The sequence below is a fragment of the Acomys russatus genome, chromosome 18, assembly GCF_903995435.1.
Source record: "Acomys russatus chromosome 18, mAcoRus1.1, whole genome shotgun sequence".
Classification (NCBI taxonomy): Eukaryota; Metazoa; Chordata; class Mammalia; order Rodentia; family Muridae; genus Acomys; species Acomys russatus.
Genome location: NC_067154.1, coordinates 61155232 through 61182893, shown reverse-complemented (window position 1 = coordinate 61182893; position 27662 = coordinate 61155232). Strand labels below are relative to the sequence as shown.

The following is a 27662-nucleotide window of genomic DNA, read 5'->3' as shown; positions in this document are numbered from 1 at the left end:
GTGCCTGGCACACATTTTAACACGTCTCCTGGTGACTACTCAAAAGAGGATTCCTTGGCCCCAGATCCCTCCAGCCGCTCTCTGTCACTTCGGACAGCGGCATCTGTCCCGCCTCACCGGGGGCTGGGAGTAGCATCTAGGGACCGGTGTCCTGCAGCAGGGGTTTAAGCCATAGGCTCCTCCAAGGGTGGAGCCCTGACCGGCCCCGCCTCGCACTCCTACAGCCTCACAGGTAGCCAGCTGGGCAGGGCCTGGAAACAAAGTGAGGGAGGCTGAACCTCGCCAGTCGCAGTCGGGAGCCTCGGAGCCGCCGCCGCAATGGGTACGTGAGCCTGGGCAGCTGGGGCGGGGTCGCCGGCACAGGGACACTTCTGTCTCGGGGCAGATTGCGGCGGCAGAGAGCAGGCTGGCTGGAGGCCGGAAACCTGGGCGCGAGGTCTCTTGACCTCCCCTCCTCCGAGGTCAGACGCCGAGGCTGCGGGAGTAAACGCAATCCCCTCCACCCGCCTGCTTCCTAGAAACTCTCGGAGATTTCATTCCCTGGATGCCAAGTGGCTGTGGCCTTAGAGTTGAGCTGAGGTCTGCGGGGGATGGCAGGAACCTGTGGTGCTGGGGGCCTCTGGGCGCCCCGTGGGGACCTTTGCCTGGCCCCTGCCTTTAGTTAAGAGGGTACCCCTGGAACTCTCAAGGGGAATCCCTGGCCCCAGCCAGGGTGATCAAGCCACCTCTCTGTGGCCCTCCAGGTTCTGCCACACAAAGCCAGCAGCCTAGTCTTGAGTAGGAGTATCAGCAAACGAGCTAAGAGGCAGCTTGGAGCCTGTCTTGCCTCACAGGACTCCAGGAGTGACTTAGAACCACAGAGGGTCCCCTCCCCCACGCCATCGGTCCCTCTAAAGCTGGAGCAACGAGCTGACTCCTCCAAAGCCCCGCTTTGATGGCCAGCCTCTGTTTTACAGGCTGCATAGACACAGGTAGCGGAGCTCCCGGTCGGCCTGCATTGAGTTAAGTCGCCTCTGGCTACCGGTGTCCTCCTGCCTCGGGACAGAATGTCCTTGGGGGCCTCACGCCCTCCTGGACCACACCAGGCGTTTCAGAAGCAGCAGCAAGGGTGTGGGTCACACCTTGAAATTTAGCTGTAGCAAAGTGCTGTTGAGGAACGATGTCTCATGTCATTTGAGATGGAGGGCGTCGGACAGCCCCCAGATGGTAAAAAGAGGGGTTCCATATCCATTCCCCAGTGCTGCTCCTCTTGTCTCCTTTCTGGGAGCCGCTTTGAGGTGCTTATGTTGGACTTTGATGCCAGGTGCCTGAGTTACCATAGGACCCGCGTTGTGTGAGGTGTGCTTTGCCCTTCTAACAGACAGCGCCCGAGGGAACAGTTCTCAGGGGCCGGAAGAAAAGAATACCGGAGTGAGTCTGGAAGCCTAGTGCTCCAAAGCAATGGGTGTTTCCTGTTTAATACTGGAGTTTTGCAGCAGGGATCGGCACAGCATGGGACTAACAACCAGTGATCTGTATTCAAACCAGACTTTGGTTTGTAGATGCCTCCACTTTCTCAATACCAAGAGCAAGGAAATGGAAAAGATAACTAAAAATTGAGGCAAAATGCAAAAAAAAAAAAAGGGGGGGGTTAAAGACTTGCCTTCTTGAGAACAGTTGGATTGTGTCAAATTGTTTCAGGTGTGATAGACCGTGACCTGGGATACTTGGAGAGTGAAACTGAAAGGCAGAAAGCAGTTCTTTGAGACAGGTCCTCTGTCTTCCGTGTGGTTCAAACCCACATTCACCCAGGGACCTCACTCCCCAGGGAACCGAAGGGAAGAAGTGGTGACTGACTAGTCTTTAACGCCACAGGCTAAGCCACTGCCTGGGGTGTGGACAACGGTCCTACCTGCATTCAGTGTCCGCTTGAAATCTTAAAGCTAGACAGACACCAGCAGTCTCTTCCTGAAAAGACCAGTAGCGATGCCCCCTGGGCGCTGTCTTTTCCCTGTAGAAACAGCTGCAGGCGCACTGTGAACACGAGGGTGGTGCTGTTCCGAAAAAAACAGCTGCAGACGTTGACAGTCAACATTTTGTATGGTTTTCTTTTCGTTTTTAGTTGTTTTTTTTTTTTAAATACCCCTTTTAATTTTCTTACTGAATTTTATTATTCTGTGTGTGTGTGTGTGTGTGGGCGCGCGCGTGCACACACATCTCATCCACCATTGTGCTTTTGAGGCTGAGTCCTGTTCTGTAGCTCAGAAGCACCTGGACCCCAACTGCACAGCCCAGATTAGTCTCAAACTCACAGGGACCCTCCTGCTTCAGCTCCGCCCCCCCCCCCAACGTGCTGGGATTACAGTGTGAGCCAACACGCCTGACATTGATACATGTTTCCATGTGCTCACAAAATAACCTTCAAGTTTTTCAGTCCTTTAAAAATGCTATACCACTCTCAGGTCCTGAGCGGGATGCAGGCCCTGTCTGCTGATGGCTGGCTGAAGGGATGAGGCTGTCTGATGGAGAGAGGCCTCTCCCAGGCTGGGGAGAGGGCTCCGGGAGAAGAGGGCAGACACAGCACCTTTGGACATTGTGGAGACTTCCAGTCATCACTCCGTCTTACGTAAAACCCAGCAAAAGGCTGGGCTGGATTTGATGGGGGATATAAAATACATCTCATACTCCAGTCTGGAAAACCATGGCTCCTCTTCACTCTGGTATCTAGGTGTGAGCATCCTGTCCTCAGAAGGGAGCTTCCAGGTTACTTGAGAAGTCTACTTCCTTAGCGCATCTGGCTCTGCCACATACCTTCCTCAGATCTCAGCCTTGCTGGTGCGTCTGAGGACTCTTTCCAAATCAGCCTCTTGCTTGGGTGTGAAGGATGAGGCAGCCTCGCAGGCCCCTCCCACCCGGCCATTTCAAATTCCTTCCTCATCCTCTCCAGCCTTGGAAGCACTTGGCTCGCCAGGTGCCAGGGGAGCTGATGCCCTGCTCCAAGCTAGGCTTGAGCAAGCGGGCTGCTGAGGTTTCCACACAAGGACAAGACCTGGCTGGCAGCAAGAAAGGGGAGCTGCTGAAACTGATTCTTGCTGAAAATTTCTAAATTTATTTTTACCTTTTGTTGTTCTTGTCTTGAGTTAGGATTTCAATTCAAATGCTTCATGTCTGAAAATGATGGTGAACTTCTATTTATTTATTTATTTATTTATTTATTCACTTTGCATCCCTATCAAAGCCCCTTCCTCCTCTCTGTAAAAGTAATTTTATTCTCCTGGCTCATTTGTTGTCTGAGAGAGGCTTACTACCTCCTTCTGGAACCTAGGTCTAGTTCTGGAAGCTTCTAGCTTCTGTACAATCTAGTCTAGGCCTAGAATTAGCCTCTGAGACTTCCTGCTTAATGAGCTCACCCTCACTTGTTCTTTCTGCACTCTGGGCTGGCTGGTTCAGCTCAGCTATCTGCCTCAAACCCAGCTGATTTATTCAATCCGGCTTCTCTCTTGGCCTAGAATTGCTCTGCTTGGCCTCAAACTAACTCAGCAATCTGCTCTAATCTTCTGGCTTCTTCTCATTTTCTGGCTCATTCCATCTTCACCTGAGTTCTCTCTCTGCGATCCATCTCTCTATTACTGTCCTGGTAATAGAGCTAAGAAAACTGCCTCTTAAGTAGCTTCCCTTTCCTCGCTCTTCTCATGAGAGTTGAGTGTATCCTATCCTGTCAAATCTTCTCTGACTTGTCACCTTTTCTGTCACTCAATTAGACATCATTTTCAAACATGGGTGCTTCCTTCTACGAACTAACTGTACCTTTGTATGGGATTAAAAGCGAGTTTTTATTCCAGCTGGATCACACAGACCTAGAAGGTCTTTCGATGTGATCTCTTGCCAGAACAGCCATGTTCTGAATTAACATTCCTCTACACCTCTCCTCCCAGCCCCACCCTCTTCCCTTTCCCCTTCTCCTCAAGAAAGGGAACCCACCCCACCCCCTGCCCCCCACCAACAACAATCTGCCTACCCCAGCACATCAAGTCACATTAGGACTAACTGCATCCTCTTTCACTGAGGCCCAGCTAGGGGAAAGTGATCCAGACGCAGGCAACAGAGCCCATGTCAGAGCCAGCCCCTGCTGTGATTGCTAGGGGACCCTCAGGAATACCAAGCTGCCCATCAGCTACACATGTGTGGCGGACCTAGGTCCAGTCAACGCATGCTCTTTGGTTAGTGGTTCAGTCTCCATGAGCCCCCACAGGCCTAGGGTACTTGACTCTGTTGGTCTTCTTGTGTTCTTGTCCCCTCCGGGTCTAGCTATCCTTCCCTCAACTCTTCCACGAGACTCTTGAAGCTCCGCCTCATGTTTGGCTGTGAGTCCCTGCATCTGTTTGGATCTGCTGCTGGGTGGAGCCTCCTGCTTCCTCTTCCCCAGTGTTGGGATTCAGGTGTGCACCACCCATTTCATGAGGTGTGCGAGGGCAAGTCCAAGACTTTGCCCATGCTAAGCAAGCACTCTGCCAAGTGTGCCCCATCTCTAGGCTGGTTTTCTAGCTAGCATATGGGCACTCACCTGGATGAGCACCGAGCACCACTCTAGGGCCCTGGCTCCATGGGACTTGGGTGGGAGCCAAGGGTGGCCATGTCCACACATTCTCGGAATGTCCTTGCCACTTGTCCCAGGACCATACTCTGAAGGTGATGGCTTAGAGCGACTCTAAGTGACTGTACCTGACAGCACTCCCTTACCTATGTCTAAATGTTGCTGCTGTGTTTAGAAATTAGACTGCGGTAATTGGTAATTAGTCCAGCTGCCCTTGGGTGCATGTGAGTACATGTCCTCTGCGATGGCTGGACTTGTGGCAGTTTGAACAATGGCTATGAAGAATCAAAGTGAGAGATGGTCCCCTGGGGCTGGCAGACTGGGCCTTAAGGACCCTGGTTATACAGGGCACAATGACAAGTGATTCTATCCCTTGCGGGAGGGAAAGTGGGTAGGTGTCTCAGGTGAGCTGATAAGGAAATAAAAATAAGGGTGAGTCCTGAGGGATATCTGCACATTCCTCCCTGACGACAGAGAATAGAGAAATGTTATCAGTGACAACGACTGACTCAGAGAACGTGTAACGCTGAGATTGCAACACGAGGAACCAGTGAATCTGTTTTATAACTACATTACTTAGTTTACAAGCACAGCTGCTACTGACAGAGCTAAGGCTACCTCAGCAGTTAGAAAGAGCTATTGCTGGGCCTGGAGAGACACCGCAGCAGTGAACAGAGCGCGCTCCTCTTCTAAGTTTTGTTCCCAGCACCTGCCCAACAGAGAGTTGTAAACATCTGTGATGCCAGCTCCAGGAACTCAGCCCTCCGGCATCTACGGGCTCCTACACTCGCACACACACACATGAAAGTAAAATAAATCTCTTTTAAAACAGAAGAAGAAAAGAAAGCACACTGTCAAGAGGGACAGGATCTTCCCAGAGACTACAGCGGCGGGGAGGCCTCCCGGAAGTGCCCCTGCGACTAGCCCACCAGATTGCAGGAGCTCTCAGTTCCGGGTGGGTTTGCACCCATCAGATTATGTGGGTAAATGTGACAGGGACACGTGCCTCACTAGGAGGTTTTGGTTCAAGAGTCAGCTTCGGGACTAGAAAGGACAACGTACTCTTAGAGAGGAGGACTAGTTCTCAAACTAAACCAAATTTTGTAATGCACTCTGTTGGAATGCAGCAGAGCGCTGTTCACTTGTAGAGTTGGGATGCTCTTGGGGAAAAGAATTCTTGTCTTTGTTCAAGCCAAACACAAGAGCTCCTTTCCCAGAGCTCCTCCCATGGCTGAAGAGGCACCGTGTTCTACGGCAGCAGGAGAGTATTTCCTTACAGATGTGGGAGCTGGAGTTCAAAGTCAAGGTGTTAGGAGGCCGTGCTCCATCTGAAGTCTCCTGGGGACTCTGGCCCATGCCTTTCTCTTGGTTTCTGGTGACACTGCAGCCCTTGGCTCAGAGGCATTGCTCAGGCTCTATTTCCCTGGCCACATGTCATCCTGAGTGTCTGTCTCCTGTCTCTTCTCTCTTGTGAGGACATCACTCACACTGGATGGATGGCCCGCCCTTTTCCCATTTTACCTCACCTGGATGAATGATCCTTGCATCAAGACTGTTTCCTCAGAGGCCATATTGTGAGATTCTAGAAAGCTCTATTTAACCTCTACATAATATTAAGAAAACGTGTTATAGTGCAGAACATATGGAATTCAGTTGTGATGTGTGGCATGTAAAGATGACTCTACTGTGCTCAGCAGCAACATCCCAGGTGCCACCTTTGGTGGCCAGTGACTCCCCCAGCAACACAGATGAGCCTTTGTGTCACATTTCCAATCAATTCTAAATAACCCATTTAGTAACAGAAAGGGTGTGGGGAAAACCTCCCCCATGCTAGAGGACCATCAGTGAAATCTATACTGGCTGTGGTGTTGTACACCGGTCGTCCCAGTACTTGGCGGTAGAGTCACACACACCTCTGTGAGTTCAACACCAGCCTCATCTACACAGTGAGTCGCTCAGCCAGGACTGAGGTGAGGTAAGGAGATGGGAGACCCTCTCTCAAAACTCAGACAGAAATTCAGCAGGTTAAATCAGAAACACTTACACTGGCAAAATCAGCACAGGAAACTTGTCTCATTATTCAGAACTTGCAGCCATCCTCTCTTGGTTCTGTGATAGGCTGGGCTGGATTGGGGAGTAAAGTCTCCAGGCAGTCTTTATGCACACTGTCCAGTCATTTATTCACTTTATATCTTCAGGGTAGCTGGTTTTTTTGGGGGTTTTTGTTGTTGTTGTTTGTTTGTTTGTTTTTTGTCTTGTTCATCCCCAGATTTTAAGACTTGGAAGGGCCAGGCAGTGGTGGTGCACACCTTTAATCCCAGCACTCAGGAGGCAGAGGCAAGCAGATTGCTGTGAGTTAGAGGCCAGCCTGGTCTACAAAGTTAGTCTAGGACAGCCAAGGCTACACAGAGAAACCATGTCTGGCGGGGGGCGGGTAGGGGAAGACTTGGAAGGGGTTACTTAAAATACATAGAGTGTTATTAGATTACATCTAACAAAAGTTAAAATGCACACATCTCACTAAAGTTTACTTCAATAACTTTTTTATCTATTCATATTAGCAATGGGGTGTGTACAATCTGAATTTCAGTAAAGAAAGCATTTTCACTCTTTCTTGAGTCTTTCAGGCTAATTTTGCAATGGTAAAACAAGGTTTTTGGTGTTTTTTTTTTTTTTTTTTCTGATTTGTCATCTTAAGAAAAAAGAAAACCTTTGTGTATAAAAGCCATGATCTCAGTTGCCTTTAAAATGACTCCTCAAAAAGCCGAAGGCTGATGCCTTTTAATTTAGCGACATCTAGAAGGCTTGGACCTTGTTCTCGCCTGTGAAAATACAGCGTGCTCACACATGCACCCCTGGGGCTGGGAGGCAGGTTTCTGTGCCCTGTTGGGAATCTCCTACTTGAGCTTGGGGGGGCTATGAGGGGGGAATTGATGGGGGGAAGGGCATAGCCACTTCCGCATGTCTTCCCTCTGTCTCCTTCTGGGCCTCCTCTGAGGAAGAGTCTCTCTTCTTTAATCAGCTCAGCCACATGCACTTAAAACAAGCTGTAGCCTAAGTCCTGACCCAAGGATGTTCTTCTGCGATGAAAACATCCACGTGTAGATAAAGGAGCCAACCTGGGGGTCAAGGGTTGTAGCAGTCACTTGTCTCCTGCTGTGGCAAAACACCATGACCAAAGCGCTTAGCTGGGACTCACGGTGCCAGAGGCAGAAGGAAGGATGGGAGTGGCAGGCAGGCAGGGTCTGGAGTGGCAGGTGAGAGCTTACATCTTGACCCATGAGCATGGGGAAGGGAGGGAGGGAAGGAGGGAAGGAGGGAGGGGGGAGGGACAGAGAGAGGGGGGAGGGGAGAGAGTGGGGAGGGAGGGAGAAGAGAAAGTGTGAACACTAACTGGGCATGGTTTGGGCTTTTAAAGTCTCAAAGCCCACCCCTAGTGGCATGCCTCCTCCAATAAAGTCATGCCTCCCAACCCTTCCCAGACAGTTCCACAAAGAGAGGACCAAACAGCCAAGTGTCTGAGCCCATGCGGGCTGTCCTCATGCAAACCACCGTAGCTTACCATCCTGATGCCTAGGGAAACCATTACACTTGAGCACATGGTCCCTGTGTCCCTGTATCCCAGGGTCTCTGTAATTTAGGACTACAACTTCCTGGGTCTTCTGTTCTTCTGCATCCTAACTCTGAGGGACTCTCTGGCCTACTGACCTTTCCCTGCCATGGAGCAATTTGGGACTTGAGTGATCTCTGAGTTTGTTGAAACGTAGCTGGATCCTGTGACCCGCTAAGACCCTGTCTGCCAAATCACAACAGAAGGTACACTCAAAGAACCATTTCTGGTTGTAAGACAAGACTGTGTGCGCGTGTTGATGTCAAGCACCTTCCTGATTTTAATTCTTAGGTTTGTTTGCCTATCCTGGAACTCACTGTGTAGACCAGGCTAGCTCCAAACTCACAGACAGCCTCCTGCCTTTGTCTCCCAAGTGCTCGGATTAGCGGCTTGTGCTATCATGCCTGACAATGTCAAGTGTCTTCCTTTCTTTCTTTCTTTATTTTTTTTTTCTATTCTTTTTTGTTTGTTTGTTTTTGTTTTTCGAGACAGGGTTTCTCTGTGTATCCTTGGCTGTCCTGGACTCACTTTGCAGACTAGGCTGGCCTTGAACTCACAGAAATCCGCCTGCCTCTGCCTCCCCAAACAACCACTGCCCAGTTTAAAGTATCTTTCTTAATCTCTCTCCATTTTATTTTTTCAGACAAGTCTGTCCTTACCAGTTTACCTAGGCAGGCTGGTCAGTGAGCTTCAGAGATTCTCCCATCCCTGCCTCCCCAGTGCTAGGATGTAGGTGCTTTTTCCCATGCCTGTTTTGTTTGTTTGTTTGTTTTGTTTTGTTGGTTTGTTTGTGAATACAGGGAATCTGAGCTCAGGTCTTCACAGCTCTACGGCACACAGGAGTTTCAATCTAAGCTTACCGACTGAGCCACCTCCCCGGTGCTTTAGAAGCCTTTGTGGAGGGAGCAGGATGTTACAACATAGTTACAAGTGCTACACAGCAAACAGCCTTTGGCCTTACGGCCTGGAGGCTGCGGCCCCAAAGTTCAGTTGTAGAGAAGAGTCCAGGCCCCCAGGACCCAGCCACCTCTCTGGAGACCAGGGCAGTTACAAATGTGACTAGTTGACAGATCATAGTCGAGTGGGGCGGGCTACACGTTCAGAATAACTACTATGCTATCTTCTGTGGAGGGGCAAGTGTGAGCGTCCGTCTGCTGTGTGAAGATGAAGACGAGAGTAGGTGGTGTTTCTACAAGGCGAGGAATAGCGGAGACTGCTAGAAGCCCCTAGGGGGGCCAGAACATTCTCCCTCTCAGGCATGGATGACAGTAACTCTCACAACACCTCCATCTCAGACCCGTAGCTTCTATGATAGAAAAGCAATGAATGAATATAGGCTGTTTTTGAGCCACCAGCCCAAGATACCTTGGATTCTAGCACTGCAAAATGCACATGCCAGCCGGAAGCTGGACCCCTTGGCCTGAGCAGCTGAGAAGGCAAAGGCCCAGCTGTCGAGTACACATGACAAAGCATGGCCTGACTGGCAGATGAGAAAGATACAAAGGTGCGTTCTCAGTTAAGCAAGGTTGTACAGCAAGAGTGCCCTGGCACCTGCCTGGCAACAGGAGCTGCTGTTGGCTCTGTGAGCTGTGAGGTGTCCCGCTGTTGGGGAGTTGACACCAGTTAACAGCTAAGTGGGCTCATGTTCCATGCGGGACTCCTGAGGAGCGACCCAGGAGGTGCATGGGATATGGACTCCTCACAGCCTCTCCTCCTCGCCACAAGACTTCTTCCAGGACTAACAATGGCCAACCAAGTCTTGGGTAAGGCCCCTAGCACCGAGCTGACCCTCTTGGATGGCATCATGTCCGAACCATTTCATGTAATCCGTCTCTCTCATTAGCAATGCCCCTGCCACTAGCTTCATGTCCTTAGCATGTAGGTAGCTTTTCTTATTCTCAGAGTGTTTGTTTTTGTTTAAGATAGAATGTCCCTGCATAACCCTGGCTGTCCCGGAACTCACTCTGTAGACCAGGCTGGCCTTGAAGTGCCCCTGCCGCTGCCTCCAGAGTGCTGGGACCACCTGGCTTTACTTGCTTTGGCAACGAGTGGTGTAGACAGAACAAGCCCTGCCGCTGTCATGGCCTCTCCTCTTTGTATGGTGTTGACATTCGCATACTGAGTAATTCAGAATAAAGTTCATATTTCAAGATCTGTGATGATATCAGGAAAGCCCCCTTTTCCATGGAAGGAAAGGTACCCACAAACTTGCCCAGAGTTTATGGTACAAGCGTTTTTTAGAAGTGGTAGGAGTTCCTTTCTCAGACCTCAGCAAAATGCTTTGTTCCTTCCAGTATTTCAGGCCGAGCTCCTGAAGTGTGCTCTGGTGGCCGGAGTGTTGCAGAGCCATGTGCCAAATGACAGTGCTCTGACTGTGGACGGCATAGGCCCGCAGGATTACAATATACCGCAGGCCTGTGGTGGGTCTCCCCTCCAGCTTTGAGGAAATGCACTGCATGATGTTTGAGCAAGAATGAAAATATCATAACCCTCTTCTCCTTCAGCGATGATGTTTCTCAGAGCACTCCAAGCAGCGCTCACTGTATTGACTTTTAGGTAGCGAACCATCACTTACAGATTCCAACCCCAACCCTAACAGGCACAGTGGCGCACGCCTGTAATCCCAGCACTGGGGAGGCAGAGGCAGGAGCATCTCTGTGAGTTCGAGGCCAGCCGGGTCTAGAAAGCAAGCCCAGGATCACAAGGACAGCTATCTCTATCTCAACCCTGTCTCTATAAAAATGAGAGAGAGAGAGAGAGAGAGAGAGAGAGAGAGAGAGAGAGAGAGAGAGAGAGAGAGAGAGAGAGAGAGAGAGAGAGAAAGAGAAATTGATTCCATATTGACCCACACCATACATGGTTCAATAGTGCTCAGCCTGAATAACAGGCAATGCCCATGTTAAAGGAGAAATGGTGTTAAGTTCTGAGTCTCACTGGAGTCTCATTTTCCCTCTGATTTCTCTGTCCACCCACTGTATTCCAAAGTTAGTAATGAGAGAAATGTGTAATATATGCTTACAGTTATTAATTTTTGTCTAAATTTTTTTTGGGTATGAATAAAGGAAGGAGGAGCGAGGGCCTGGAGATGGGGTAGAGACAGTGAGTGAGCCAAGGGGGCGCCTAGGAGAGAGGGCTGGGCTGGCGGGCGCATAGACTCCACATACCTGGCTCAGCTTCGGGCGCCTGGTGATCCTGTCTAAAATTTTTAAACAATAGAAAGTCAAAATTCAGCTGGGCGGTGGTGGCACGTGCCTTTAATCCCAGCACTCGGGAGGCAGAGGCAGGCGGATCTCTGTGAGTTCCAGGCCAGCCCGGTCTGTAGAGTGAGTCCAGGACAGTCAAGGCTACACAGAGGAACCCAGTCTCGAAAAACAAACAAAAACCAAAAACAACAAAAAAAGGAAAGTCAAAATTCATTAGATATAATAACAGCAAAAGGCAATGTTTAGTCAGTTTAGACGCACTGGCACCACTGAGTGCTCTAGAAAAGGGGCTGTGATGTGGCCCTGGTCGTACTTACATCTCCAGGGGACCTAAGGGCCGTTCTGGACACGGAGTCACTCCCCATGCTGATTGAAGGTCATAACCAGGGCGATGACCACACAGATGGGCTAAAGTAAACCGAGTCAAAGCGGAAATCTGAGCTCAGATCCAGTCTCCTGTGGCCCCTGGCTCTGCACTCGGCCTTTTCTATGATAGCAATCCTGTCGACACAGGTACGTTCAGATAAGAAATGCTGACTTGATGTGTATCCAGCAGATAGCTTGGCAGCGTTCTATAAAAGGAGCTGAGTGACCTCTGCCCCAGAATAATAAAGGCAGTTCTCCGTAATGCACACCTTTCAAAACACAAAATGCTTCCTGTAGGATGTCTTTTGCTCAAGTGAGGCTGGACACTTAATTTTTTGCAATGAAATTCCAGGCCTGATGATCGGCCAACTAATGGCTTGTCCTTCTAAACATTTTCCATAACCATATATACATTCAATGTAAATAAACTCAAGATAATATTTACCAGAGATACATAGCTTTTGCTCTGGAGATAAAGGGTCCTTCCCTTGAGCCAGGCACCTAGGGACATGGGGAAGGCACCACCGAGGTGAGACTCAGCCTGCTCCCGAGGACACTGGGCTCGCAGCCCTCCCTTCTGAGAGCACCCCTCCCGGCCCCCTGCCCCTCCCGGCCCCCTGCCCCTCCCCCACCCCCACCTCCCCAGCCCTGCCTTCGTGAGTCTCAGTCCTTGATTTGTCTTTGGAAGGCCATGGGGAGACCACGTCTCTGAAGTGTAAATAGGTAGGCATTGTGCTGTCTCTTTGGGGGATTTTGTTTGTTTGTTTGTTTGTTTTGTTTTGTTCTTTCGAGACAAGGTTTCTCTGTGTAGCCTTGGCTGTCCTGGACTTGCTTTGTAGGCCAGGCTGGCCTCGATCTTACAGCTATCCACCTGCCTCTGCCTCCTGAGAGCTGGGATTAAAGGCGTGCACCAATCCAGGCATTCAGGAATACCTCGGCCTGGTCTGCTCCTCCTTCCTCCTGGTGACTAAGAGTCTTCCTTGTGTGCTGACGAACGGTGGCTATAGAGTGTCTGTTGCTAGTGCACCATATTACCAATATCCTGTCAGGAATAAGGTGGCATAGAAGGTTATGTAGCCCAAAGTCTACACAAGGGGGGGGAGGTGAGAAACCCATGGAGCAGATATCCTTGGGAGGATCACCAAACGTCAGGCTTGAGGAAGAGGAAGACACCAGAATTGGAAAGGAGAGACACGCAGTAGAGAGCTGGCCTCAGAGAAGGGTTGGCTGTCACGGAGGCCACCGTAAATGGGGGTGACCTCTCAGGGGTGGTGTCAGGAAAAGTCCCCTCCCTCTGATCTGCCCAGGGCTCCTCACAGGCCATAATGGCAACAGCACAGTCATGTGACCTCCACGGTCAGGAAGGAGGAAGAAATGGCATCTGGTGCCCAGGTCTCTTTCTCCTTGGTTAACCCAGGACCCCAGCCACGGAGTGCTGCTCACACCCAGGATGGGTGCTCCCTCCTCAGTTAACGCCTTTTGGAAATACCACCATAGACATGTCCAGAGATGCGTCCCACAGTGCTCCAAGTCCAAGCAAGGCGGAAGTTAAGATTAACCCCACACATATGGAGTGCCAGGGCCTGGATCTAAACCTTGTACTTGCAGTCTGAGACAATGGGGCCTTTAATGACCCACTCGGTGACATTTAATCACCACACAGGAGAGTATCATTCAAGGCTGAAGATTCTAGCATGGCAGTGTCTCCAGCTCACTAACGCACGAAGCTGGTGAGAGAAGCCTTCACATAAATTCTTTCTTAACACTGCATGTGTGCGCTCATGTGCACATGCGGGTCTGTGTCAGTCGGAGGCAAACCTCTCTTAACATAGATCCTGAGAGTTGAACCCGAGACTTCAGCCTTGGCACCAGGTGACCTTTGCCTCTGAGCCATCCTGTTGGGCCTCGTGGCCTCTTACTGCAGCCTCACAGAGCAGGTGGTGCGTCTCTTCTCACCAGCTGGTTCTCTAGGTCGGCCTGGGGCCCAGGTGGCAGCTGGCAAACCTGAGGTGCAGCCCCAGGTCCGACCCCATGACTCTTACTTCATGCACTGCACCTGGAGGCAGCCCCTTCCGTCAAAGAACTATCAACTGTGGGGGAAACCCAGTTTGGTTGTGGTGTGGCGTCTCTGGCCTCAGCTTTCATAGCAAGAAGGGTAGGGAATTAGAGTCCTAGGAGATAAGGGTGGTGTTTTCCCTGCTCAAAGCAAGAACTAAAATAACATCAAATGTACTCTGAAGTGAGCAAAAAAAAAAAAAAACACAAGACCGTCTGTGACACCCCAGGGCCATGGCTGAGCTGGGCAAGTGGAAATGGCCCCAGCTCAGCTGACAGGAACAGGGAGGGATGTGCCTCCTGGGGAGTAGGTGGGCCTGGTTTGGGAGAACCACATGGTTTAGGTCGAGAACTGGGTTTCGCTCATTGTGAGCTGGATCTGAGAGTCACACAGGCTGACGGTGTTGTGGGAATTTCTGAGGGGAAGAGTGTTGAGTGAGGAACGCAGTGGGAGACCGAGAGGCAGAAGCAGTGATGGACACCGCCACCTGCCCAACTTTTACACCTGGTTTCTGCTCTGGGTAGCTGGTCTACCTGGTTCTTGGGGCCAGAGGTGGTAACCTTGACTTACGAAGGTCTGTCAGGCAGCCAGACATTACGGCTTACATAGGCTTCTCAAAGTGAGGTTCCCAGCCAGACTGCAGCACCTATCGCCTTGGAGCTTGTTTGGAAACTAGATGTCTGTGTGTCTTAATACAAGACACGTGGCCGGTGTGGGTCCCAGCGAGCTCTCTGGATAGCTCACTCTGCTGTACGGGCCACAGCTGAGGGTGAAGGATTACTTATAATTCTCCAGGGCAGCAGTTTTCAAAGCATGCAACCACTGGGGACTGGTTAGAAAATGCAGTCACGTGTGTCTGCCAGAGCTACCGAGTCAGCGTGACAGCCCTGCCCAACAGTCAGTTCTCACAAGCCCCCTGCAGAGTCGCAGGCAGAGTGGCAGGGTGTGTGCCTCAGGGACCCTAAAGATGAGGTCAACGGGGGCTGGGAAAGGGGAAGAGGGCACAGTGGTGACAGGCAGGGATAAGGAAGGAGCAATGTGTAGGTGTAAGGAGCAGAGCAGGTCCAGTAAAGGCCAGAGAGAAGCCTGCAGGACACCCCAGAATTCAGAGGAGGGAGACAGAAGAGCCGACATCTGAAGTCATGGGGCAGGAGGGTGCTCCTCAGACTCAGGTGGTACGGTCCACAGCACCGGGTTTGGATTCCCATGTTTTGTTTTGTTTTTTTCATCATCTAATTTCTTCTTTCTTCTTCTTCTTCTTCTTCTTCTTCTTCTTCTTCTTCTTCTTCTTCTTCTTCTTCTTCTTCTTCTTCTCCTTTTGATTTTTGTTTTTTGTTTTTTGAGACAGGGTTTCTCTGTGTATCCTTGGCTATCCTAGACTCACTTTGTAGACCAGGCTGGCCTCACAGTGATCCGCCTGCCTCTGCCTCCCGAGTGCTGGGATTAAAGGTGTGCGCCACCACGCCCAGCTCTGATTTGTTCTTCTAACACAAGCTCTGCTCTCGTGGTACATGCTGTGAAGGAGATGGGGATGTTAGGAGGTGTAGCATGCTTCCCCCACCTGAGAGACTCAGTCTAGAAGAACTGAGAGTAGGGCACCCAGCTGCTGTCCCCCTCATCACACACTCTGGGAGAACACGCATGACACAATCAGTGAGCGCACAGTTGGACCTCACTGGAGTCTCTGCATGGAGAAGGCCAGGAAGGAAGGCATGGTCAGCACAGGAGGGAGTGGTGGAGTCCTCACTCTGCGTTAGGCACCTCAGAGCATATTCTGCTCAATGATTTAACCGCCACAGAACCCTGATGACCATGTGAAGAGACACCAAGAGCTTTGGTTTTCTACAGAGGCAATGTTTGGTTTTTTTGTTTTTGTTTGTTTGGTTGGTTGGCTGGTTTGGTTTTTCATGACAGGGTTTCTCTGTGTAGCCTTGGCTGTCCTGGACTCACTTTGTAGACCAGGCTGGCCTTGAACTCACAGCGATTCCCCTGCCTCTGCCTCCCAAGTGCTGGGATGAAAGGCGTGTCCCACCACACCCAGCTCAGAGGCAGTCTTTGAAGTGTTCAGGGAGGAAACGGTTTGGCCATGATTTTCTCAGCACCGGTGCACACTTGTGAATGCTCACAAGCATTGCCGGAGATCAGTCCCCCACTGAAGATGAGGTGAGAGAGGCCTGTGCGGGGGTCCCAGAGGAAGCTGAGAAGTCAGGGGAGCTGAGGTGGACACAGCCAAAAGTGCTATCATGACTCGACTTTAACACATGTTTTGTTTTTCCTTTTAGGGATGTCCAAGTCACGGGTGAGTGTCCTTTGTCCTTTTCCTGTGTCTGAGTTATGCAGCGTTCTGTTTCTCGGTGGCCACAGACGTGCTTTATTTATTCACTTGACACATGTGCTTAGAGCACAGGGGTGGCGTGTAGGTCTGTTTTGAGGTGTCCTCTACTTAAGGAATGTTTATCTCCTGCTCATCGCTCTCTCTGTGTGGAAATGACTAACACAAGGCTATAAAAATCACAGAAGAATTTATTACATGAAGCCAGGCGTGGTGGCGCACGCCTTTAATCCCAGCACTTGGGAGGCAGAGGCAGGCGGATCACTGTGAGTTCGAGGCCAGCCTGGTCTACAAAGTGAGTCCAGGATGGCCAAGGCTACACAGAGAAACCCTGTCTCGAAAAACAAAACAAAACAAAACAAAACAAAACAAAACAAAAGAATTTATTACATGTGGAGTGGATCTTTGTCCAGCCTCCAGTGTTGGTGTGTGAGTGTGGGCCGGCAAGGGGCGTGGTGAGCGAGGAGCATGGTGAGTGTGGACCAATGAGGAGCGTGATGACTGAGGAGTGTGGTAAGTGTGGAGCATGGTGAGTATGGACCGGTGAGGAGTGTGTCTAAATATTATCTTCCTTTTTGTCAGGGTTGCTTTGGGTACCCCCTCAGCATCCTCTTCATCGTGGTCAATGAATTCTGTGAAAGATTCTCCTACTATGGAATGCGAGGTAAGTTCTAGCCTCAACTCACCCTTCTGTAAGAGTATGTGTGTGCGCGTGTATGTGTATGGTGTGTGTGTACATGTGTGTATGTGTGTGTACATGTGTGTATGTGTGTGTACATGTGTGTATGTGTGTGTACATGTGTGTATGTGTGTGGGTATATGTGTGTGCATGTGTACATGCGTGTATGTGTGTGTGCGTGCATGTGTGTGGTGTGTGTGCACATATGTGTTTGTGTGTGTGTATATGTGTGGGTATATGTGTGTGCATGTGTGTGCATGCATGTGTGTGTGTGCGTGCATGTGTGTGCATGTGTGTGTTTGTGTTTATGTGTGCATGTGTGTGTGTGTGCATGAGTGCGTGTGTTGCCTTAGCCGTTCCTAACTCTGTCTCTCTCTCCACCTGTGCCTGTGGAAAGCACTGCTGGTTCTGTACTTCAGAAACTTCCTTGCCTGGGACGATGATCTGTCCACGGCCGTCTACCACACCTTTGTTGCCCTGTGCTACCTGACTCCAATTCTCGGAGCTCTGATCGCAGACTCATGGCTGGGGAAGTTCAAGTGAGTGACTGGGACTCGCTCGTCACATGGGTGGAGATATAAAGTGTGAGCTTTGTCGTTTGGGATGGTAGCCTGGGGCCGGTGCGGATTCAAGGAAAAGGCCTTGTTTCTACTCAGTATGGTATTCCTAACACTTAGCACTGTTGTGTGGTGCTTTGTTTGCTTGCTCCCGCCCCCAACCAAACTGTATCGTTGTGGAATAGAGCCCGGCCCCTGCCTAATGCTGGTGAGACTCAGAGTTCACAGGTGGGAGAAAGAAGCTCCGCCTGCTGCACAAGCCTTGCTGCTGCTGCTCATGTGGCTTGTTAGATGGGAGGCCGTTGCGACAGCCACCCAACCAGAGGACATCTCCCGGGACATTACCAGGGAAAGATTCCTGGGATCTTATATAGAGAAGGAAGCTGTTCTTCTAGGCCAAAGTGCTGGCATAGGCAGGAGAAAGACCCAGGCACCACTCTCTGAAGAAGTCAGTAAAGTCAGTCACTGGCTGCTCCTGGCCAACCACAGCTACCAGAAACAACTTCTCCTCCTCCTCCTCCTCCTCCTCCTCCTCCTCCTCCTCCTCCTCCTCCTTCTTCTTAACAATTGTTTGAGAATAAAATAAATGTGTATACTGTGTTGATCAAATTCACCCCAAATTCCATCCCATCCAATTCCTCTCTTACCCCCCATCACTTATTCCTTCCCAGTGTCATGTTTGTTTGTTTTAACCCCTGGGTCCACTCAAGGCTGCCAAGGTTTTCAAGGCTTACTGTCCAAAGCTATAAACACTAGTTCCCGTGGTGGCAGAGGTAGGGGTGGAGGGAAGTTGGAGGTGGAGCCTCCCCCTTCTGGACTCTAAGCAAAGTTTCAATCTGTGGTCCTCCGTCATTCCTTCCTGAGAGTTCCAGTATTGACCTGGTTCTGAAAATGGGTAGAGATCCAGGACTGGACTCTTTGAAGTCTTGCAGGAGGGCGAGTGGACGAGAACAGCTACTGTGAGACTAACTGGAATGGTCTTACCCTCTCTGAACACAGGACAATTGTCTCATTATCCATCGTCTACACTATTGGGCAAGCAGTCATCTCGGTCAGCTCAATTAATGACCTCACCGACCACGACCACGACGGCACCCCCAACAGCCTTCCCGTGCACGTGTGAGTCAGCACCTGCCCCGCCCTCGCTGCTTGCTCATTTGGTCTCTGATGATTCATCTTGTTCCTCAAATGGCCCCCAAGAGAGCTGAGGTTTTTTTTTCCCCCAGCAATGTAGAGAAGACAGTTCAACAGTCTAAGAGTGTGTCTTCAGGGTGTCCCCGTCCTAATGTCGAGACATTCCATCGGGTGTGTGGTCATGTGAAGGTATCTGTGCTCGTCTCGTGTTCCCTAGAGGGACATGAGTCCCACAGACCTCGGCTCCATCAGCTTTGCTCATATCCTAAGACCTTTGCTTTCTCCCTGTAAGCAATAGGCTATTTTTGAGTAGTTCAGTTTAGCAGACACTGTCCTGGCCATCTGTTCTGAGCTCCTGACAGCAAGGTTCGGGCTTGCTGGAGCTGTTCTCTCTCCCTGCAGTCTGGCTTGGTAGGCCAATGACAAAGCTTGCTTGTGTGCTTTCTGCTTTTTACCACAGCATTTTACTACGTATCCCAGGCTGGTCTAGAACTTGCTAGAGAGCCCAAGCTATGCACCCTGAAATTTATCGGCCTCCCAGGTGCAGGGTCACATGTCTGCATCACTGTTGTCCTAGTCAGGGTTTCTATTGCTGTGATGAAACGCCAGGACCCAACGCAACTTGGGGAGGCAAGGGTTTATTCAGCATACACTTCCACATCGTCGTCCATCACTGAAGGCAGGGCAGGAGCTCAAACGGCAGGGACCTGGAGGCAGGAGCTGACGCAGAGGCCGTAGAGGGGTGCTGTTCACTGGCTTGCTCCCCATGCCTTGCTCAGCCTGCTTTCTTATAGAAGCCAGGACCACCAGCCCAGGATGGCACCACCCACAATGGGCTGGGCCCTCCCACATCCATCACTAGTTAAGACAATGCCCTACAGGCCTGCCACAGCCCATTCTCATGGGGCTGTTTTTCTCAGTTGAGGCCCCCTCCTCTCTAGTGACTCTAGCTGTGTCAAGTTGACATAAAACCATCCAAAACACTTGACCCCCAATTCTGCCTAAAAATGGGCAAGCGTGGATGCAGGCAGAGTTGACGGCCAAACTCTGCCAAGACAGGGTAAGCAAGTCCTCAATAGCTCCTGCCTCACAAATATGTCTGTCAGGTATATTGGGACAGAAGGCTGAAGATGATGCTCCAATGTTATAGAGAGTTTTGGGCGACTGTTCAAGGCAGCAAACTGTCTTTGTCATTTTCTCATTTTGGAAGCTGCTAACCTGCACTTCCTATCTATTCAGGTAATTAATTTTAATCCTTCTCAAGCCTCTGATGGGTTGAAGACCAGACAGTTTAGTTTTACAATTAAGCTTATTTGTTTAGGGGTTAAGATGTTTTTAGGTCTAGATAGATGTTTTAAGTAGATAAAGATGAGATATGATAAATATTGATTTACATTCAGAATTTTAGACTCACCAAGATAGGAAAGATGTTCACTTCAAGGCTGCCAAATACAAACAGCCAAAAACACTATGAAGGTAACAATATAATTCCTGATTGTTCTGTGGTTCTTCTCGCTGCAGGTAGTTTATTTTATATGTGTGTAATAATATAAATGCATATGTAAAAAATAATAATAATAAAGAGTGATAACCTGCGAAGGCTCTCCCTAAGATGGGGAGAGCTTATTATTAGAGGGGTCCGGGCTGGACAGTCAAAAGACAAATGCTCACATAAGCGCACAAAGTAATCTCAGCTCATTTGCGCTGTAATACTGAAAAAAAAAGAAACAATACAGTTGCCCAGGGGTACAGAGGAGGAGATTTCTATTTTAGACAAATAAAAGGAATGCACTGGAAAACCTGTTGGCTACATAGGGAATGGACACCCCCCCCATCAACAAACAAACAAACAAACAAAACCACCACCAACAAGCAAACAGGGCTCTACAGTAGGAAATAGCAAACCCTGCTCAAACCGCAGATCCTGGGTCAGTGGCTGAGTCCACAGACAAGGGGGACGTGCTAGGGTCCAGCATGCTGCATCCACGGCCAAGCTTTGGAATTTAAGAGCAGAGAAAACTGTTGAACAGCTTAAAACACAGATGTCGAATATGATTTATATTTTGTAGACAACAGTTTTATTGAGATATACCCCACCTACCATAAAATTCCTCCTTTCAAAGTGGACAATTCCGTGGGCCGTACGTAGGGTGTTCAGACTTGTGCAACCAAACTATCTAGCTTACAGCACTCTTAATGTCTCAAAAAGCTCCCCAGACTGAACAGTCTCTCCATTCTCCCTGACACTTCCCCCTAGCACTGCCCATTCTATTTCCTTTCTTTATGAGTCTACCTATTTGAACATTTCATATAAATGGAATTATATATGAGGTGACCTTTTATGTGTAGTTTCTTTCACATGGTATAGGTTTTCACGGTCCACCCATATCACAATGTGTGTAACTCCATGTCTTTATGGGTGAATCATTGGGCATACCACTTTAATGTATCTATAGGCCTTTGTCTCTACTTTTTACCTGTGATGAAAAATATTGCTTATAAACATCTGTACACACACACACACACACACACACACACACACACACACTTGACCCTTTGACCATTTGACACAAACATATCACCGTACAGCCCAAAAATCACACATCTATATGAGCATTACAATATAAAATACTCTAAATTTTTTAAGTCCCACAGTCTTTAAAAGTGTCAATTCTTAAAAGCTCAGGCTCTCTCCAGGCGTTGACGTGCACACCTTTAATCTCAGCACTCAGCAGCAGAGGCAGGTGTACCTGTGAGTCGGAGGCCAGCCTGGTCTACATAATGAGTTCCAAGACAGGCAGAAGTGCATAGTGAGACCTTGTCTCAAAATGACAACAAAACCAAAACAAAGCAACACAGAAAGTTCAAAGTCTCTTTAAGATATCCAAGCTTTCTTTTCAAAGTCTTTGAAAACTCCTAAAATCTGTTTGAAAGTGTAAAGATTGGTTTTATTTCCTGTTTATGCCTCAGCTTCTTAACGTAGGAGTAAGTCATCTTATGGGCTGTAAACATGACTGAAATTTAAATTAGTAGCTACAGTCATCCCTGCCTGGAGCCTGGGCCCAGAGCTGCAGTGTTGGTGAAGGGGGCAGCTATGGGCACAGCGGACAGCCCAGAGTACCAGGTCTGAGCCAAGCTCTCCCACAAAACAGCAAGGTGACCTCGGATAAGCCTGAAGGGGTACGGGGCTGGAGAGACGGTTCTTGCCATGCAAGCTTGAGAACCTAAGTTCAGATTCCTGACACCCAAAAGAGTGTGCACGGCAGCAGCATGCACCTGTGACCCCAGACCTGGGGAAGCAGACACGGGCTGACCCTGGGGCTTACTGGCCAGCTAAGATAGCCAAAAGGAATAACCCCAGGTCAGACAGCGGACTTACCCATTCTGTTGTTACATATTTTAAGCAACATTAGCAGCCAAGAAGATACAGGATAAATTCTTATAAAACTTCAGATGTATAGTGCCAAACTCGTAATAAAACTCTAAAATCATAAATTCTATGCTTTTCCCCCTTTAAATAAATTTTTTAGGTTAGCATTCAAAGTAATGGGCTTTGTGGTGGTATTTTCATACATGTGTCATTATACCTTGTCCTAATACTTCCTGTTGCCCCATGACTTTTTTTTTCAAGTTAGGATGTAAAATGCCTGATAGCCTGGAAAATATCAAAAATAAAATTAAGATAAATAACCCTCAGTCCCACAACCTGGTCTTAACAGGATTTGCTCTGTTTCTTCCCAGCCTGTTTCACCTCGTAAACAAGTGGAGAGAATCACAGGGCCTAGACAGATACTCTGCTTTGCAATTAAATCATGTTTTCAATGTCATTAAATGACTATTATGAGTCCTCTTTGATTGAAACAAGATTTATGCTTGTTTGATTGGAATTTGTGTGTCTGAACCAGGGCTGAGCATACTAGGCCTTTACTCTACCACTAAGCCAGGCCCCTGCTTGTTTAACTAATATCTCCAGTACTCACTCTTTCATTAGAAATGATGAGGCTAGCCAGGCACAGTGGCGCATGCCTGTAATCCCAGCACTGGGGGGATGGGGGTGGCGGGGGAGGGGTATTGGTGGGGGGGGGGGTGGGGGAGGCAGGCGGATCTCTGTGAGTTCCAGGCCAGCCTGGTCTACATAGTGAGTCCAGGACAGTCAAGGCTACACAGAGAAACCCTGTCTCAAAACAACAATAAAAGAAAGAAAAGAAAAAGTAATGACAAGGCTACCAAAAAGTTCATAAGCAAATCTTTGCTTAGATTTCCAACTATTTTCAATTTCATAGATGATAAATAATTTTTAAAAAAATGGTGACTGGAACTCCATGGTGTTCAGTTTTCATTCGACACTCAGCCTGTGTTCTTAGGCCCTTCCTTCTCCCTGAGGCTGAGCCTCTGCACGCTTGCTGCTGCACTCAGTCCTTTGCAAGGACACTACAGGGGGCGGCACGGTCCTTCCTGAGGACCTTGGCCTTAAACCACTCCTTTCCCCAGAGCACTGTCCATGATCGGCCTGGCCCTCATCGCCCTCGGCACCGGAGGAATCAAGCCCTGCGTGTCCGCTTTTGGGGGAGATCAGTTTGAAGAGGGTCAGGTAAGAACGTGAACTCCGCGGGAGCCCGGCCACGACTGACACCCCCTAGTGGCCGAGGCCCCGGAGCGCGAGTCCCGTCTCTGTCCTATTCTTTTTCAGGATACTTGAAAGTAGGTGAGAAAGTAGGTGAGAGAAGTACGGGAGAATAGGGAAATAGAAGGATCCAGAGGGTTCTAGAAACCTACAAGAAGAACATCATGATGGGTGGATCTGGACCCAGGGGGTCTGCTCAAGCTACTGCACCAACTAAGGACAATACATGCAGTAAACATTGAACCCCTATTCAGATCTAGCCAATGGACAGGACATTCTCCACAATTGAGTGGAGAGCAGAGACTGACTCTGACATGAACTCTGGTGCCCCAAATTTGACCACTTCCCCTTGGTGGGGTTGCCTGGTGGCACTCAGAGGAAGGATAAGCAGGCTACCAGGATGAGACTTGATAGGCTGTGACCATATGGTGGGGGAGGAGGTCCCCTCAGTCATAGACCTAGGGGAGGGGAATAGGGTGAAGAGGGGGGGGAGGGAGGAACAGGAGGATACAAGTGATAACAATTGAGATGTAATCTGAATAAATTTATAAAAAATAGCAAAAAAAGAAAGAAAGAAAGTAGGATATTGACAGACTCAGTCAGAGGCGCTCCGAGCCCCTAGTCTCCCACAATTCCCAGGCAAGCTGTCATAAGCTAACTCTGTCCCTTTCATGATAGGAGAAACAGAGAAACAGGTTCTTTTCCATCTTTTATTTGGCTATCAATGCTGGAAGCCTGATCTCCACCATCGTCACACCCATACTTAGAGGTAAGGACCATCAAGGAAGAACTTGGGTTTTCTCTTTCTAATTATGTAACAGTCAGGTTTTAAAAAAAAAAAAAAAAAGCCGTCTTCCAGACATGGCGGTGCACATGCACCTTTAATCATAACACTGAGGAGGCAGAGGCAGGGGCAGGTGGGTCCCTGTGAGGCAGAAGCCAGCCTGCTCTACACACGAGCTTCCGCCCAGCCAGAGCTATGCAGTGAGACCCTGTCTCAAAGCAAAAAGCTTAGTCCTTGACCTGTTGGTTTCGTCTTGACCCTCTGTCCTCTGACGGCCCAGCTGCCACACTTGCTGGAAGAGCTCTCAAAACCTACGTGGAAAATGTCTTTCTTCCATGTTTTACCCACTTCCAACCTCTCTTGATTCCCTTATTCTGAGGAAGACTGCCCATCATCCTTCGCACACATGGATTTCAGTATTAGACCTTTTCCGTGGGGAAAGATATCGCCTCACCCACAACACTGCTCGGGAGGACATATACTGGATTATGGGTGACCTTTGGCCTTTACTCCTCGCTCCCCCGTGGTGTTTCAGTGAGTTGGGAAGACATAGTAAACTGAGTGTGTGGTGAGGTTTCCATCACTTCGTCAGTGGAGAACTGGGAAGCCGTTACAATCCACTCAAGCAAGGATTTGATTGACAGAGTGCTGTGAGGTTTCTAGCTGAAGACAAGACCAAAATCCCTGTGGACTCCAGCCCTTCCTGAAAGTGTTTCTGGGATGGATCTTCCATTGCCTTTGCCAAGCCTGGATTTCTTTCCTTGCCCTGAGTCTGAGGGTGGCACAGTATGGGTCAGATCCAGGAGCCTGCACATACCCACTGTTTAGAGCGGATTGTTTCCCCTGTGAAGGTGGAGTGGGGGAGACACCTAAAGTAGTCACTGTCCGGGCCCCCCTTTACCTTATGATGAGTAGCTCCATGCTGGCAGGACACGTGCAGCAGTGAACGGAAGTGCATTTGCTTTAACTCACTGAGGCCCAGAGCGCCCAGTCAAGTTTGTCTCCACTAGTTAGAACACTCACAGAGTAGGGGCAGCCAAGCTGGTAAAGAATTAGCAGATCCTGATGACCTGAGTTTGATTCCTGGACCCACATACTGGAAAGAGAGAACTTAATCCTGAAAGTCATCTTCTGAGCTCTAAGTGCACTCCAACACACACAGAGCGGGAGGGGGCCTGTGGAGAGAGCTTGCTCAGCTGGCAATGGCATCATTAAGGTAAGCAGCTGAGTCCAGAGCATTAAGTAAAAACAATACGGTATGCTGAGTGAGGGCTGTTTAGAAATGGGAATAATGTATACATTAGCAAAAACATGGTGCATTTTATTATTATTTCTCCTCAGTTCAACAGTGTGGAATCCACAGTCAACAAGCTTGTTACCCACTGGCCTTTGGGGTTCCGGCAGCTCTCATGGCTGTTGCCCTAAGTGAGTAGAAATCAACTGAGCTGACACAAGCCCGTCGTTATCATTGTATCTTCATCATGTTCGCTTCCCCACTGCCTGTCTCAGCCCTTCCTCATCTTCCCTGATGCTCCCCTTCCTCCACAGAAACACCCCTCTGTTTTCAGGAGGCAGATAAATAGATAGATAGATAGATAGATAGATAGATGATTGATAGATGGATGGATGATTGAACTAAAGATTATTGATAGATAATTGATAGATGGTAGATAAATACTGGATAGATGGTAGATAGATAGATGATAGGTAGATGGATAAAAAGATAAAGTGGTAGATAGATAGATAGACAGACAGACAGACAGATAGATAGATAGATAATAGATAGATAGATACAGATGATAGAGAGAGAGAGAGAGAGAGAGAGAGAGAGAGAGAGAGAGAGAGATAGGTCCTAGATAGATGGTAGAAGAGAGATAGATAATAGAATCTGGGCTCTGTGACCTGTCATTAGTTCTGAGCATCTTTAAGGAAACACGAAGAGATGACCTGAGATGCTAAGTTGACAGTGTGAGGAAGACCAGCCACGGTTCATTCAGTCTCATGGCGCCTTCTTTGGTTTTGCGTGTTGTCCACGCACCCTCTGAGCATGTCCTCTCTCATCATTCTTGAAATATGGCAGAATCTTCTGAGTGCCCTTGCTTCTCTTCTGAGCTCTGGGTAGAAAATGGCACTTCAGGTCTGATTAAGTTACTCTTGAGAAAAAGCATCTACACCATCTTAGGAACTATCTAAGACCACAGGCATATACAGCTCTTCTAGAAATCTCTATGCCTGAATTAGGCTTTGGATTGTCAAAAAGCTCAAAGGTTAAAATCGTAGCTGGCAGAAGGAAGTGCTGACTCAGCCTGTTTGTCAGGCTTTGGGCGTGAGCACCAGCCAGCCAGCCATGAGGGGCAATCTACAGTACAGGTAAGAACTTGGTGAGACCCCTGAAAGCAGGTGGCTGTCATAGCCTCGGCCTTCCCAACAGGGGGCAGCAAGCACTTATGATTCTCTGAAGTTATAAAATTGTGGTTTTTGGTAATCAGAAAAAACCTAGTGTAGGGTCACCTGCAGAAAATGTCTTTGCAGGTCATTTTTACAAGATCCTATTGGTAACAAGCTCCACAAAAGAATAATAGCCTCATTGCAAAGGATCTCTCATCCGGGCAGTGGTGGTGGTGCATGCCTTTAATCCCAGCACTCGGGAGGCAGAGGCAGGTGGATCGCTGTGAGTTCAAGGCCAGCCTGGTCTACAAAGTGAGACCAGGACAACCAAGGCTACACAGAGAAACCCTGTCTCAGAAAAAAAAAAACCAACAACAACAACAAAAAATAAAATAAAAGAAAGAAAGAAAGAAAAGGATCTCTCATTTTTATCAAACTGGCTGCAGATGCAATTAATTATAGGACTGCTTCCGCACTGGCTGGGGGTGGGGTGGGGTGAGGATTCTGTCTTTTATGATTAAGAAAACCTTTCAACCAATTAGTCTCTTTCTCCTGAGTGTTAAGAGAAAGAGGAACATTCCTCTTGTCATTGCAGCCAGAAATATTAGCACTGCCCTCACTGTCTTTGAAGAATAACATATTCCTACGGCATGCGAGAGCACCAGCCCTGTGTCTCCCTTTAAAGAGCGAGTAGCCGAGCCGAGGGTCTAGAGGCATCAGGCGCTCCTCAGAGGGAGGATTCTAGAATCAGAAGCAGGCCTTCACCTGTGGGGAGGGAAACACTTCTGGAAGACCTCCCGCTGCCCGCCAAGGAGCATCTCTTAATGGTGGAGCGCTGCTGGGCGCTGCATGACACCTCCTCTTCTCCCGTGCAGTTGTGTTCGTCCTCGGCAGTAGAATGTACAAGAAGTTCCAGCCCCAGGGCAACATCATGGGCAAAGTGGCCAAGTGCATTGGTGTGAGTACACGCCCCACCCCACCCCTTCTTTCTCTCCCCCGCCCCTCCCCTCGCCCCCCACCTCTCCCTCTCTCCTTCTCACTGAATCACTCCAGAACTTTCCCCTACCTTCTACCGTCTTTAAGTAAAAATTCAATTTATAAAAGAAAAATTCAATAATGCTTTGGTTTTCCCCTTAGGGTTATTTTTTTTAGGGTACTTGGAGGTTTTGTCTTTATAAAACTCACCAAACAGAGCCAGGTGGTGATGGCGTGCACCTTTAATCCCAGCAGAGGCACGAATGATCATACAGGAGGCAGAGGCAGGCAGCTCAAGGCCAGCCTGGTCCATAGAGCAAGTTCCCTGGCTCCACCGAGAAGCCCTGTCTTGGGGGGTAGAGGAATGGGAGTTTACATACT

The 27662-nt window shown here is 49.1% G+C and overlaps 1 protein-coding gene across 1 annotated transcript in view; it reads left to right on the top strand.

The window, feature by feature from the left end:
- Positions 1–284: 284 nt before the first annotated feature.
- Positions 285–27662, top strand: part of Slc15a1 (solute carrier family 15 member 1) — a 44733-nt gene continuing 17355 nt past the window's right edge. The window contains exons 1-9 of the mRNA XM_051160986.1: positions 285–322; positions 16091–16107; positions 16723–16804; positions 17217–17358; positions 18376–18495; positions 23002–23101; positions 23813–23903; positions 25260–25343; positions 27182–27264. Coding sequence (XP_051016943.1) covers positions 319–322; positions 16091–16107; positions 16723–16804; positions 17217–17358; positions 18376–18495; positions 23002–23101; positions 23813–23903; positions 25260–25343; positions 27182–27264 — 723 coding nt within the window. The 5' untranslated portion in view covers positions 285–318. The remainder of the gene's footprint in view (positions 323–16090; positions 16108–16722; positions 16805–17216; positions 17359–18375; positions 18496–23001; positions 23102–23812; positions 23904–25259; positions 25344–27181; positions 27265–27662) is intronic.